At 39.8% G+C, this 15,346-nt stretch overlaps 1 protein-coding gene across 3 annotated transcripts in view; it reads left to right on the top strand.

The window, feature by feature from the left end:
• ANO6 (anoctamin 6) overlaps positions 1–15,346 on the top strand; it is a 112,508-nt gene that overhangs the window by 66,837 nt on the left and 30,325 nt on the right. Inside the window, exons 1-7 of one of the 3 annotated variants that reach the window (XM_065557429.1) lie at positions 7,473–7,491; positions 8,341–8,406; positions 9,841–10,119; positions 10,808–10,921; positions 12,089–12,204; positions 12,586–12,720; positions 14,769–14,874. In XM_065557429.1, the coding sequence (XP_065413501.1) occupies positions 9,913–10,119; positions 10,808–10,921; positions 12,089–12,204; positions 12,586–12,720; positions 14,769–14,874 (678 nt within the window). In that variant the 5' untranslated portion in view covers positions 7,473–7,491; positions 8,341–8,406; positions 9,841–9,912. Of the gene's footprint in view, positions 1–7,472; positions 7,492–8,340; positions 8,407–9,840; positions 10,120–10,807; positions 10,922–12,088; positions 12,205–12,585; positions 12,721–14,768; positions 14,875–15,346 lie in introns of those variants that run through there. The other 2 variants (XM_005297954.5, XM_042857772.2) reach the window with 2 other exon arrangements.

Genomic DNA, 15,346 nt, shown 5'->3' on the forward strand with positions numbered 1-15,346 from the left:
CCTGGGCTGTGCCTCCCTCATCAACTTGGTTGTTCACTCTGTGCAATTAGACCTCACTTGTTTATTAGATGGTTTTAGGTTTATTACAAAAAATTCTCTGCTGAAATGTGCACTATTAAAACCCAGTTTTCAAAGGTAGCTCCAGTGCATAGATGCTTGTTTTCATTTCAGAGCACCTGCTGTGCAGAGAGTATTGAGGCCAAAACCTTCTACACCACTTCATTTAATAAGCAAATTATGTATAGACATGTAAAACTTCCTGTTTCCTTCCAAGTAATGCACTGGATTTTCTCTGGGTCTTACTGCACCCTGGTATGAGGGAGAGAGAGAGAGAGAAAACAAAGAAATAAAGGGAGTTAGAGTAATTGAAAAGGGGAGGGTGGGGAATAAAACAAAAGCTTCTGTAACTAAGAGGTGGAAGGGAAGACAGCTTATTTATTTGTTATGCAATTTTGCAGCCTGGGAAAATACTAATAAATAGAAAATGTAATGACAGAATTAGCATTTTGGCCTATCAGAATTCCCAGAAAGATGTGGAAATATTTTATGTATAAAGATTTTATTTGCCTTGGAGTAATCTCTAATCTTTATGTTGTCTTTTACAGGCACTATTGCTTATTTGTTTATATTTTCATTTGGGACAAATTGACTACTACTTTTATGATGAAATACTATTACAAGTAACCAAAATGGGAAATATTGTCATTTATAATCAACTTTAAATACTGCATACTTCACTGTCTGTCCCTGGTCAATAATAAACTGGAAAAAAAAGCCAAACTTTATATCCAGCACATTGTGTAATTCAAGGTGCTTAAAGACTGAAAGTTTCCTTGTTTGTACTATCTTTCTTTGACTCTCCTGGCAGCTTTATATACCTATTAGGCTGGGGTTTATTGTGAACAGAGCTTTAGAACTCTGGTTTATTGAAGAGTAATAGATCCAAAGGGGTCTATTCTCCTGGGGTGAAATTGGGGCTTCATGGAAGAAAATGGCAAAACTCCCATTGACTTCAATGGAAATAGGATTTCACCGTTGATAGGTAAGGATAATACCTACTGGGACAAGTTCTGGCCTGAATTGCACTTCACACAACCCTATTTTGTGACATGTAAATCAGGGCAGAAATTAGATCACTGACTCATTAAAATTAATGAGAGTTAGGATCCATATATTCAGAAGTGGCCGCTGATTTAAACCCAGTGGCCTTCAAGCTTCAACTCTCAGAATTCCTCAAAGATTCACCCCGTATTTTGGGTTTGTCTCCTCAAATGGTTCATCGACAACCTCCTTCCCCAAACGGGTAGACCCTCCTCTATTCACGCTCCAGTTATTGTCCATGGATAGGAGGAATACAAAGTTCATTGGTCCTTGACTCCTAGCGGGTCAGGGGAAGCTCTAGTTTCTCAAATGTGGCCACATGCGGCCACCAGGGGCTTTTCTTGTGGCCACAGCCTCCTGGGCTCTGATATGGGGGAAGGGGAGGGCAAAGTAGCATCCCCTCCCCCACCCTGTTGCTCCTGGATGTGCTTCCTTGGTGTTGGTTGCTGGGGCCGCCAACAAGGGTTGGGCTGACACTGGGGCACAACACTGGAGGAGCTGGCAGCCGGTGAATTACCCACCTACCCAGGGTGGTGGGGCTCAGGCTTCAGCCGTGGGCCCTGGCTGCGCGGCGGCACGCCCCAGCCTCCAGCTGCGGGGCTTCAGACTCTAGCCCCTGCCTGCCTCCCCCGTCCTTCCGGATATCCAGGGCTTAATTTGTCCCCAGGGTTGGCAGGGCTGAGTAAGTCTGCTGTGAAAAGTGATACTTGTACGTTGGTTAATATCACTTTTCACAGCAGACTTACTAGCTAGCAATAAATAAATTACAATGATTTGGACATACCTATGTGCATATTTATTTGTTTTTCCTAAAGCTAATTAAGTACTTTAGGAAAAAGTGTGAGAGCAGTCACCAGCAAAAGTTGGTGGCTGCAGTCTGAGGCCACCAAAAAATTTGTCCTGAGAACCCCTGCTCTAGATAGATTGGAAGAGGTACAGACCAGAGGAGTGATCCTGGAAACCAAAAGAAAACGTTCATACTCCCTATCTCCTGCAGTAATTTCATGGAAGATACTCTGACAAGCCAGGGCTGAGGGACCCTAGCAGGAGCCCTCAAGGGGCAGTGTAGAGGTACTGTCAGGACCTCAGCTAGCTCCAGGCATAATCACCTAGCACCCCACTGAGCTCAGCAGGGACCATTAAAGCCTCACAAAGTGACTATGCTCCCTGATTAGACAGAAGGGCCAACAAATCACCATTTAAGCCTTGAAGCAAGAGCTGCACAGTGGCTGCTCAATGTGCTCTTTGCCTGCAGCTGTGCCAGGCCTGCTTCCTATACTGGACCTTGCTCTAACCCAGGGGTCGGCAACCTTTCAGAAGTGGTGTGCCGAGTCTTCATTTATTCATTCTAATTTAAGGTTTCGCGTGCCAGTAATACATTTTAACATTTTTAGAAGGCCTCTTTCTATAAGTCTATAATATATAACTAAACTATTGTTGTATGTAAAGTAAATGTTTAAGAAGTTTCATTTAAAATTAAATTAAAATGCAGAGCCCCCCAGACCGGTGACCAGGACCTGGGCAGTGTGAGTGCCACTGAAAATCAGCCTGCGTTCCGCCTTCGGCACGCGTGCCATAGGTTGCCTACCCCTGCTCTAAACTATGCCTGCTCCAGTTCCAGCCCTCATTCCTATCTTCCTCAGAATTTCTGATTACTGGGCTCCAACCATTGTCTTAGAATCTGCTGACTATGACCTTGGCTTCTGTTCTGACTGCTGGCTCCAACCATTGGTTGGGCCTCTGACCACGCCTCCGGTTCTACCCTCTGATTCTTCTCCACCCAGTAGGCCAGGCTTCTGTTCTGACCAGTAGGTCACACTGCCTACACCCCATTGTACGACAGTTATTTAGGTAGGAAGATGGTAGAACTGAATGATCAGAGAATGAATTTGTTGTAATGGAGAAAGTCAGCCTGGTCAAGGGATTTTCATCATGTCACTTTGCAGTGCGACAGCTCAGTAGCGTCACATCCCTAATAATTCTAATGGGATTGCATGAGTGTAACTGAGGGCAGAAATTGATCCATGTTAATTTAAGGGCTGTCAAGCAATTAAAAAAATTAATCATGATTAATCGTGCGACTAAAAACATTAATTGTGATTAATGGCGCTCTTAAACAATAATAGAATACTATTTATGTAAATATTTTGGATGTTTTCCACATTTTCAAATATGTTGATTTCAATTACAACACATAATACAAAGTGTACAATGCTCACTTTATATTTATTTTTATTAGAAATATTTGCACTGTAAAAATAAAAAATAGTATTTTTCAATTCACTTAATACAAGTACTGTAGTACTCTTTATCATGAAAGTTGAACTTACAAATGTAGAATTATGTATAAAAAATAACTGCATTCAAAAATAAAACAATGTAAAACTTAGATCCTACAAGTCCGTTCAGTCCTACTTCTTGTTCAGCCAATTGCTCAGACAAACAAGTTTGTTTACATTTGCAGGAGATAAGGCTGCCCACTTCTTGTTTACAATGTCACCTGAAAGTGAGAACAGATGTTCGCATGGCACTTTTGTAGCTGGCATTGCAAGATATTTACATGCCAGATGCGCTAAAGAGTCATATGTCCCTTTATGCTTCAACCACCATTCCAGAGGACATGCGTACATGCTGATGATGGGTTCTGCTCGATAACGATCCAAAGTAGTGCAGACCAACACATGTTCATTTTCATCATCTGAGTCAGATGCCACCAGCAGAAGGTTGATTTTCTTTTTTGGTGGTTTCTGGGTCATCATCTGAGACTGCTGTAACATAATATATATGGTAGAATGCAGGTAAAACAGAGAGCAGGAAACATACAATTCTCCCCCAAGGAGTTCAGTCACAAATTTAATTAATGCGTTATTTTTTTAACGAGTGTCATCATCATGGAACCATGTCCTCTGGAATGGTGGCCAAAGCATGAAGGGGCCTATGAATGTTAAGCAGATCTGGCATGTAAATACCTTGCAATGTTAGCTACAAAAGTGCCATGCAAACATTTTTTCTCACTTTCATTATCTCCCATAAATGTAAACAAACTTGTTTGTCTTAGCGATTGGCTGAACAAGAAGTAGGACTGAGTGGACTTGTAGGCTCTAAGTTTTACATTGTTTTGTTTTTGAGTGCAGTTATGTAACAAAAAAAATACATTTATAAGTTGCGCTTTCATGATAAAGAGATTGCACTGCAGTACTTGTATGAGGTGAATTGACAAATACTATTTCTTGTTATTTTTACAGTGCAAATATTTGTAATAAAAATAATATAAAATGAGTACAGTACACTTTGTATTCTGTGTTGTAACTGAAATCAATATATTTGAAAATGTAGAAAAACATCCAAAATATTTACTAAATTTCAATTGGTATTCTATTGTTTAACAGTGCAATTAAAACTGTGATTAATCACAATTAGTGTATTCTGCATGATTAGTCAGGGGCAGGACATGGGTGGGGGGTGTACTCACCGGGCGGTTCCCTACTGGGTCTTCGGTGGCAGGTCCTTCAGCCGCCAGAGCCATGCCGCCAAAGATCTGGTAGGGAACCAGTTCCTAAGATTTTGGCAGCTCATCATTGGGGTGAATGACCCATCACAATTCACCTTCCCTAGCTGCATCCCCATGTGCTTCTGTGTCTTTGCGGTATAGTTGAGACAAAAGTCAGAAATGTTGAAATACTCTGAAGGAAGCCTGTTCTCATAAGATTTCCAGACAAATTTGTCAGATTCAGAAGGGGTTGATAAGCTTCATATAAGCATCTGAACTTGAACTCTGAGCCCTTTGAAGTTTACCTGAAACTAACGTAGCAAGCACTGTTGAAAATCACAACAATTTAGGACTAGATTCCAAACTCCAATGAGTGGAGTGCATTTCAAGTAAATTTTATAAGATATCTGAGGGTGTGCTAAGCATGTCTGAGATTAAAATTTCTCCCATGAAGTATGAATTTAAACCTTGCAACTGATGTGCTCAGTTTAGTTCCCATGGACTATTTTCTGCTACAAGTCATTAGAGTTTCAGTAAGTGTTCCAATATGCCATTTTTTTCCCCTGCTGGGATCCTTAAATAGCTTGTAGTTGAAAACTAATGAGGCAGCAATAGAAAGGTAAATTCAAAATAAATTAACAGATAATGTGGTTTTAGTCCTAATCCAATTTACATTGAAAGACTCTGACTGATTTCAGTTAGAGTTGGATCAGAACCTTCGTTTCTGATCATGGTCACCAATGAAGATAAAACAATCCATGCTTCATAAAAATAATTAAAAAAAAATCTTTATCCAGACAACAAAGAAACAACCGACAGCAAATATTTGATATTCAGCAATTTCTACAGAGAGTTTACAGAGAACTCTAAATTAGCAGGATATGAGAGGTTTGTTTTCATAAGTAAACAATCTTTTTCTAAATTGTTCCTGCTAATCAAATATAATTCATCTAATTTAGTTTAGCTACCTGACAAACAGAAACTGGTTTGAACAATTTAAAAAACCAACGTTACTTCTTCCATTGTTTTTGAATGTGTCATGCCTGAAGAAAGGGAACAATATCTGTGTTATTAAAATAAACACTGCAAACAAATATGATATTTTAGGTCCATTTTATGCCATTGCTTGGGTCTGCAAAAGACAGCAAGCTACATAAACTGGTTGTGTGCCAAGATGACCTATCTTGCAATGAGGTAAGAAAGATGAATGAGCCCATTAAGTTAAGGGAGGAGGGCAACCACACCTGTTCTGCAGTCTGGTAGAGAGATTTGTTTGGCAGGGCTGAGGGTAGGGAGGAACTCCTGGAAATAAAGTCTCTATTCCTGTGGTAGCCCTACTTGTATCCTGCTCCCACTTTCTCACCTCACCTATACTATATAGGGTTTCTTTTTTCTTTGCCTTCAGGTTTATGGGCCTTTACGGTACACTCACTTCACATTTTCAAGCTTTAGTCTTGCAACCACGAGCAATAGAAACTTACTTTTTTAAAGAAAAAAACAAAGTGGAGAATCTCTTGATGCCAAAGCTAGCAGCTTTAAGAAAACCTCCCAATAAAATCATGAGAGATGGCAATAATGAGATTGGAGGGTTGTTTCTTCTATTCTCCCCCACCCAACTGTCAGCGGGATGCCTTAAGCCTGATGAGCCCATGTTCTCTTGGTGACTGACAGATCTCCCTCTGATGTTCTGAAGACCAAATTAACTTGTGGAACTCATTGCCATGCCATTATTATTGAAGAAAACTGATTAGCAAGATTTAAAAAAAGGATTAGACATATGTAAATAAGCACAGTATCAACATTTATGTTCTCTAGCAAAAAAGAGCCTTTCTGTCTTTGTGCTTCATGTATTAGTTAAATGACAGCAGGCATCAAGAAGAAATATGACTAAGATGAGACATCATAAAAAGATTAAAATAATAAATGGTATAAAGAAGATAGTTCTTCTGTTATCCTTGTCTCATAACACAAGAACAAAGGGATGAATATTCAATTAAATTAAAAAAAGTTGGAAATTCAAAACCGATAAAAGGAAATACTTTTTTCACACGTGGGATTGAACTGTAGAATGTGTTACCACAAGAAATTGTTGAGTCCAAGAATTGAACAAGATCTTAAAAGGGATTGGATATTTATAGGGCTGTCAAGAATATCCAGACTTATCATAGTTAATGCTAACAAAAATTTTGGAAGGGATTTTAAATCTCAGGATTTAAACCAATCTCTAACTATTTGCGATTAGGATGAAACCTAAATTGAAGGCAGATTATCCAACATCTGCCTGCTGTGGGGTTCTTAGACCTTCCTCTGAAGTATCTGGTACTGACTTCTGTCAGAGACAGGATACCTGGTGGATCTTGGATCTGAGCCAGTATGCCAATTCCCATGTTCCTATCAAGGTTCTGCTTCTGCTTCCACTTTAGTCATGAGAGTTTTGCCATTGATGGTTGGAGCAGGACTGGACCTTAAGTTCAGAGGTTACCGCTGGATGCAGGGTACCAGAGTAGGTGGATTGAGGCTGGTTTTGTTTGAGAAGTCTTGTTTGAGAAGCTTTGAGACTGGAAGTCCTTAAGCACAGGACAATACAAACAACTACGAAAATGGTCTGGGGTATGAAAACAATCTATTGCACTTAATAACCCAGAATACTAAATATGGGTCTTCACCTAAAATATGTGATCAATTAGATGAACAAATTGCTCATAGAGGAGTTATATGATGGGCTTCAAGTAGCTTTAATTTGGTCTACTTCACATCAACTTTTAAAATATCTAGTAAAAATACAAATCTCTTTGTGAGTTCCTTATTTTGTTCTATTCAGTTTTTTGAGGAAGTTAACAGAGGAGAGTTGAGCATCAGAGACAGATTTCAGATTTTTGAGCCTCTGGATAGATTGCCAGGTGAGATACACTCTGTGAGTGAAATTAACATTTTTCACGGACTTCAACAAATTGCTGTCACTGTACACAGCGTGGGGTCTGTAGCTGCCCCATCAGCCAACTCCTTTGTTACATGAGGAAAGACTATGAAACCAGGCTTTCCCCCCACCTAGGGACACTGAGGCCTGCTGGGACAACACCACTACCCCTACAGCCGCTCCAGCCACCAGCTTTTTAATTTTAGGATGGTGCATTTACGGATTGTGAGATTGGTGAGGATTTAGTTAGAATCATAATATAAGGTTATGTCATTATTGTGAAAGACGGAAAAAATTGCAGACTATTGGCAGGGAAATGGGGATTGGTTGTCATGGCAAGATTTTGGAAGTGAAGAATATTTGCTACTGGGAGGGATTCCCTCAGTGGTTAAATTAAAAGAGAAAAGGAGAAGATTGCCAATGTGGATGACAGTTTTCACAGAGACAAAATTTGGGGCTGACCCATCTCTGTGATGCATCAGACTAAAATGCTAGATACAGATCAAGATCTGAACTTGTGGCTCGGCCCACCTGTAATTGTAAAACATGGGCTAAAGATCAAGTGCCTTTAGCAATCCAAGAGAGCAGGTATTCCACAAAACTGCATTTTAAAGTGTTATTGCTTTTAGAAAAGAGTATAAGACTAGTGGTTAATAGAGCACTAATTGCCATAGCAATTATAATGTAGATATTGAGGATAATAACTCAGCATCTGGGTGATTCTTCACCTTTGTTGGACAAACCTGTTCCTTGATTTTATGTACACTACTTTATATGAATGACATAAATCAGCAAACAAAGATATTTTACTACTTGCAATTGATTTTAACAGAGGAAGAGGCAAGCATATGAGTCTAATCTGATAAGCAATGGCTTGCAACTTGAAGCAACAAGATCGGTGAGTATCCTTTCCTTTGTGTGTACCAATGTGTCTGAAGAAAGACTTTGGCTCCATATGGAAAAGGAAATGAAGTCCATCATGAATTCACTGTAGCTTCTTCCCCCTCTTTATTCCTATGAGATCAGAATGTTGGGGTCACAAGAGGTTCCCCCTGCTGCCTCTTTCCCTATTCTTTGTCTAGGAGCCAGGAATCTCTGTGCTGAAAAATCATGGATCTGTCACTGACTTGCTCTGTGGCCTTGGGCAAAGTCATTTAAGCTTTGTGTCTGTTTCTTTCTCTGCAAAATGGAGGTAGTAGTAACCTACTTCACAGAGGGGTTGGGAAAATTAAATAGTTTGTTCAGCACTTTGAAAACATGAAGCCCCATAAACATTCTAAGGGGCCAGTTCTGCCCCCTGCCCTTGTGGCTTATAGGAATTGTAAATGGGACACCAGGAGTTGGGGAGAATTCGCCTAATGAAAGAGCAGCCATAGATCTGACATAAGTGGCCCTAGGTGGATGCTCCTTGCAAGCCCCAGCATAGTGGGAGTAGCTGTAGCACTCAGCACTGTGGAGATTCTGGGCTGCATTCCAGCCTGTAGGCAGCCCTGGATAGGCTGCTACAAGATGAAGCAGCCACTGGGGATGTTCTTATTTACAATGGAGGCCATGTTAGCCACCACAGTATCCCAGAATCCAGGCAGCACAAAGATGGATCTTCCCTTCCTTTCTTCCTGGCTGCATCTTCTGTGCTGTGGCTCCCAGCAGATGCCACACAGAATCTGGCACAAAGTATTTTTATGATTATTTTGTAATACAATGAGCTCCAGAACAGGGAGGCCCTCTGCCACTTCCTCACAAATTGGGCTCAAAATCCACATCTTTAGGCTTTTGATTAGATAGAAACTTGCAATGGAAGCTCCACTTGTGCATCCCAGCACATGATTTGGCCCTCTGACCATAGCATGTACTTCAGCGTGCAACAAGGAGAACTGTTAGGAGAAAATCCAACATGGATATATTGCTACTTGTAAATGGTACATTGTAAATTTGTGCAGGTTTTGGTAATCCTGCAATGCTCATGGCTCAAAATCTTTTTAAATAGTGAGCTTCCTGAGGACTAGATCTATAAACAACATTAAAAAATCCATATAGGTAACGTGTGTTAAAATTTAAATTGCTTTGTAAAATATTTTGCAAGATGTTACCATTAAAGCAACAATTTAGTGATCTTTTTAAAATGCCATCTCTCCAGAGAGTTCTCATCTCTCTTCAGTGTCTTTACAGAAGTTAATGAGATGTTCACTAAAATGGATAAAGAATACACCCCGGAATTGGTCTTCTACGGGTTTTTTAAAAAAGTGAAAATCTGTGTTACTTAAAAGTATTATGAAAGGCTCCTTGCTTTCATTTTTTGTGCACATATATTTTTAATATTCTTTCACTTTAGGTCTTAGATGAAAAACTTATTTTTGTAAAAGTGCACGCGCCTTGGGAAGTGCTATGCACATATGCCGAGGTTATGCACATCAAATTGCCTCTGCAGCCCAATGACCTGAAAACCCGAGATTCAGCTTTCAACTGGTTTAGTAGACTCTTCCGAGTTGATGAAAATATCATCAAACCAGAGCAAGAGTTTTTCACTGCCCCATTTGAAAAGGCTCGTTTGTCTGATTTTTACATTCAAGACAAAGACATCTTCTTCAACCCTGCAACCAGAAGCCGAATTGTAAGTCAATATAAAGATTTATTTATTTTCTGTCTCTAAACCCACACAAAGACATTTGTTTATTTCTCTTTGGGTATGTCTTCACTACTGGCTGGATCGGCGGGCAGCGATCGATCCAGTGGGGATCGATTTATCGTGTCTACTCTAGACACGATAAATCGATTCCCCGAGTACTCTCCCGTCGACTCCTGTACTCAGCTCGGCAAGATGCACAGGCAAGTCGACGGGGGAGCAGCAGCAGTCGACTCACCGTGGTGAAAACACCACGATAAGTCGATCTAAGTACATTGACTTCAGCTACGTTATTCATGTAGCTGAAGTTGCGTAACTTAGATCGATCCCCCCAGTGTAGACCAGGCCAAAGTCAATCAGAGCAACACAACCACCATCACCAATAACAGCCAACCCTCCTGACACATTAGAAATGTAGGGAACAATCTTACATTGACTAGGAAACTGACTGGATGATCTAATGAGGTGAAATTCCAAACCTTTGTCCAACTTGGGTTCCACTTATGCCCCAAAATAGAGTTTAAGTGGGACTTAAATGGGGCAGTGATCTTGTACAGTGAATTTCACGCAGAGAACTTGCCCCTCTTTAACGTCTATGATTCCGTGGTGACACAGTTATAGTTTATATTCCTCACTTACAAATTGCAAGAGATTCAGGGCATTTTGTATTTTTCAGGTTCATTTTATTCTTTCCCGTGTGGAATATGCAGTAAGAGACAATGTGAAAAAGTTTGGTATTAACAAACTCCTGGACTCTGGGATCTACAAGGCAGCATTTCCTCTTCACGATGTAAGTCCAATGCTTGGAACGGGTATCTTAGTTGGGAATAAATTTGTATGCTGATTGAAGACATATGTATGATTCCTATAGCAAAATACATATGGGCATTGATTTTATTTGTTCACTGACTGTCATATCTGGAGACAATGGCTGGAAGAAAATATTCTTTCAAAACTCTTTTTCAGAGGAATATTGATTTTTCCAGTAAACAGAATTTTCCACAAAAAGTGTCTTTTAACAGAAGATTTCAATTTTCCTTTCAAAAACCAAACACCCAGAAACTGAAATATTTTTATCTGGAAATGCTGCAGAGGTGCCTGATGGGAGTTGTATGTAGTTCAGTTGCCTCATGTCCCTATTGTCCTCTATGGGCCAGGCTCCCCAGCCAGTCTATATCTTCTATGATGCTCCATGGCCAGAAACTCCCAGGATGCATCACTTCCCTCTTCAAGAGGGAAAGCCGAATGTTCTTCCTCATCACCTTTCTTGTTGCACTATAGAATGAGAATGGAAAAATCCATTAAAAATTCTTAATACAAGTTCACATTTTCACCAGATATGTTTACAACCAACCTAGCAAGGAAATGAAAGGTTATTTCCCTCTGTACCCTCTTTTGAATCTGAAACAGATGCTCGAAGCCCTGCATTTATTCTCCAGAGTTTTCAGCCTTCATTGTAGTACATTACTGTCCTGAAGAAAGCGCCTGATAGTATGTAAGAGGTACTTAAAGTCTCATTGTTAATTAGAACTGATCCTTTTCTATTTATTTTCCCAATCCTAGGCCCAAGCCTGCAACTGCTTACATGCATGTTTAAGCATATGACTAAACCCCATTATTTTCAATGAGATGACTCCCATAATTAAAATTAAGCATGTGCGTAAGTATTTGCAAGATTGGGTCCTTAATGACAAGACTCTGTACTGTCACTGCTTGCTTACTTACTACTCCTTTTTGTAATTTGCAATGGAACTTGGGCTAAGAGATTACTCCAGACACTAGTCTCACAAGTGTAGCTCCACGGGGATCAGATTTCACACAGCCAGTGGGGCTGAAGTGGCACTGGTTGGTACAGTTACAGTCTAGTCATGTAAACTGGTTCAGCTGCCCATAAAGTTTGGGTACTATAAGTGGTTATTTTATGGGACAGTGTTTCCATATTCATTCTCTTTTGCAGTCTAGATTCAATCGCCAGTTAGATGTCCCCAACTGCCCTAGTGAACGGTATCTTCTTTACAAGGAATGGGCTCACCCCCTAAGTTTTTACAAACTGCAACCATTGGATCTTGTCAGGTGGGTATGCATATGATCAATACAATTCAGAAGGACCTAGGAATTCACGTAACATTTTCATGTTTTGGTACATTGAAGATTCATGCCTTAATTCTAATTGCAGATATGTACACCCATATCCGCACACACATTTGAGCATGCTCTGTTTCTGACTTTATAAGATACATGTAACCAATCAAAATTGAGCTTCAGTGAGAAGTAGGTATTTCATGCAAATATAAAAAATCATGCAAATTCACAGAAATGGTTAGCTGTTGTACTTCTGCAGTCACATAGTGTAAAAATATGAAAATAGAGTCTAGCCCTAAATATTTGGAATAAACAGCTGAGAAAGAAATGTGGAGTTATTTGCATTTTCAAAGAGTATTTTTCCCCCCACAGGAAATATTATGGAGAGAAAATTGGAATATATTTTGCTTGGCTTGGTTTTTACACTCAAATGCTGATCGTGGCAGCAATAGTAGGACTTGCCTGTTTTTTGTATGGATACATAACAAAGGACAACTGCACATGGAGGTATCGGATGGACAGTTCAAATATATTTTCATATTGACACAGTTCTGAATACTCACAAATAGCAGAGAGTTTTCTAGGCATAAAAAAAGGGAACCTTGTTAGTGATCCCAGGTTGAAGTTCATGGTACTGTTGAATGAACACTGTGAAAAGGAAATGACAAGTATATATCAGGGCTACAAGAACATTGCTGGATCATCTAGTCCAAGGGACATGAAAGTCCTCCGATATCCTCTTATTTCTTGTACTTCTCTTGCTTTCTCCTTTCTCAGTGTGCATGTTTCCTCCTCTACTCTCTGCCCTCCTTCTCATTCCTGACATACTGTAAGCAAACAAAGAGCCATATCATGCCATCAGCTTTTAAGCAGAACTCCCTATTGAAATCAGTGGGGAGTTGTGCTATAAATCTGTTGGCACGTTATGGCCCAAAGGCTTTTACAAATCAGAATATACAGAGACATTCATGTCAAATAAAAAGGACATGGAATGAAAGGGGCAGATGAGCAAAATGATTAAAGCAACTAAAACATTAAAAGAGCATCCCAAAATATAAATCAGTTTTCTGCCTTCAACATAAAGAATATATAAAAGGAAATTAAAAAACAGGGAAAGAAAATGACAATAAATCCTGGGGAGAAAATAAAGAATACAGCACAGCATCTGAAACAGAAGCAAATCATTAATATCTTTTAGGAAACTAAAGCTACCATGGACGGAAAGGGCTCACTAAGGACCTGATCCAATACTTAGTCAATCACTGAAATGATTCCCATTGACTACAGTGAGTAGTGGATCAATCCCTGCACGAACAAAAATCAAGTTAATGGAGAAACAAATACAGAGAATAAGAATAGCAACTGGCTTGGTTCTGAAGTTAAAGATGTAGTGTACAGGGCAAAAAAGTAATAGACATGAGAGGTTACAAATGACTTGTATTTAAGATTTTGTTTTTTTCATTCTTTATAGTTTGACATTTCTATGTGAATCCACATATAATGTAAAAATGTAAAGAAAACAGTGAAAAATCAAAACTTCAACACAGGTTACCATAGCATGTCCATTTATGTTTGCTACTCCCTAAGGGAGAGAAAAAACTTTCTCATAGGTGAAATTCACATATGGGTGGAGGGCCTGCTAAAAGGAACTGCTTGGAACTCAAGACCTTCCTTCCCCCCCTCTTCTATAGGAGAATAGGCAGAACAGCAGCACAGGGGAAATTCTGCTCCCCCTTTACACCCTGAATAGAGACATTGGTGGAAAGAGGCTCCTGGATCTGCACTTATTCAGATCCCCTGGTCCTCTTGCGCCCTCTGTAGCTAGAACTACTTCAGCCATTTTGGCTACTCCAAGTGACTCTGCAGCCACTCCCTGGCTGCCTCAAACCTCCCCTACCACCATGCTCAGACTGAACATTATAGGGTGGATTTGCCCATTGTAAATCAGGTAAATGAGTCACCCTGAAATCCTGAAAATGTGAACAATAGGATTTTTTAAGATCTCTGTTTTATTTTAACATGATTTGTTTTAAAGAATAGCATCAAGAGTAATGGGAGATAATTCCTTCCATGCTTCATAATCTAATATGCTGTTTATTGAAGGCTAAGAGTGGAAATGGAGGAGGCGCGTTGTCTGAAAGCAGCGCACTTAGCAACTTATTCCTTACTTCACCGAGTTATCACACTATCTACAACAGGGGTAGGCAACCTATGGCACACGTGCCAAAGGCAGCACGCAAGCTGATTTTCTGTGGCACTCACACTGCCCGGGTCCTGGCCACCAGTCCAGGGGGCTCTGCATTTTAATTTAATTTTAAATGAAGCTTCTTAAACATTTTAAAAACCTTATTTACTTTACATACAACAATAGTTTAGTTATATATTATATATTATAGACTTATAGAAAGAGACCTTCTAAAAACGCGAAACCTTAAATTAGAGTGAATAAATGAAGACTTAGCACACCACTTCTGAAAGATTGCCGACTCCTGATCTACAAGCATTAACAGTAGTCTGAGTTTTGTGCTTGTGTAATTGATTGATTTTATTTTTAGCCAAGAAGTGTGTGATCCCAACATTGGCGGCAATATCATAATGTGCCCGCAGTGTGATCAGGAATGTACATACTGGAACCTCACTATCACCTGTGAATCCTCTAAGGTAACATGCCATTTACATCCTGCAGAGATGGGCTTCTACGTTCAGTTGCAATAGCCTTTGTATTTTCTCTTACACCATCCATGAGGTAAAGTAGCGGCAGTGTTATTCCCCCACCAGTGCAAGATTAATGTTTCTTCAGCACAGCAATATGAAAGGCACAAGAGAGAAACACATGAAAAGGGAAATGTTGGAAGGAAAAGGCAGAAGGGCACCCCCACAATTACCATATCAAAACAGTGTTTTCTTATTAAATAGGTTAATGTTTTTCGTGTCACTTCTTGTTTGTCAGAATTACTTGTTCATTTGCTCTGTGTGTGATGTGAGAGAGAGAGAATGCAATGTGTGTCATGTCAACTGAAATTCCTAGCACTGAAGTACTGGCTCTCCTCTTCCAGTATAGTGAATTGGTGGAACATTGATACGACAGCAGTTGTATATCCTTTTGCTGCATATTTGGCTCATAGGTTTAATG

The sequence above is a fragment of the Chrysemys picta genome, chromosome 1 (genome assembly GCF_011386835.1).
Source record: "Chrysemys picta bellii isolate R12L10 chromosome 1, ASM1138683v2, whole genome shotgun sequence".
Taxonomy (NCBI): Eukaryota; Metazoa; Chordata; order Testudines; family Emydidae; genus Chrysemys; species Chrysemys picta.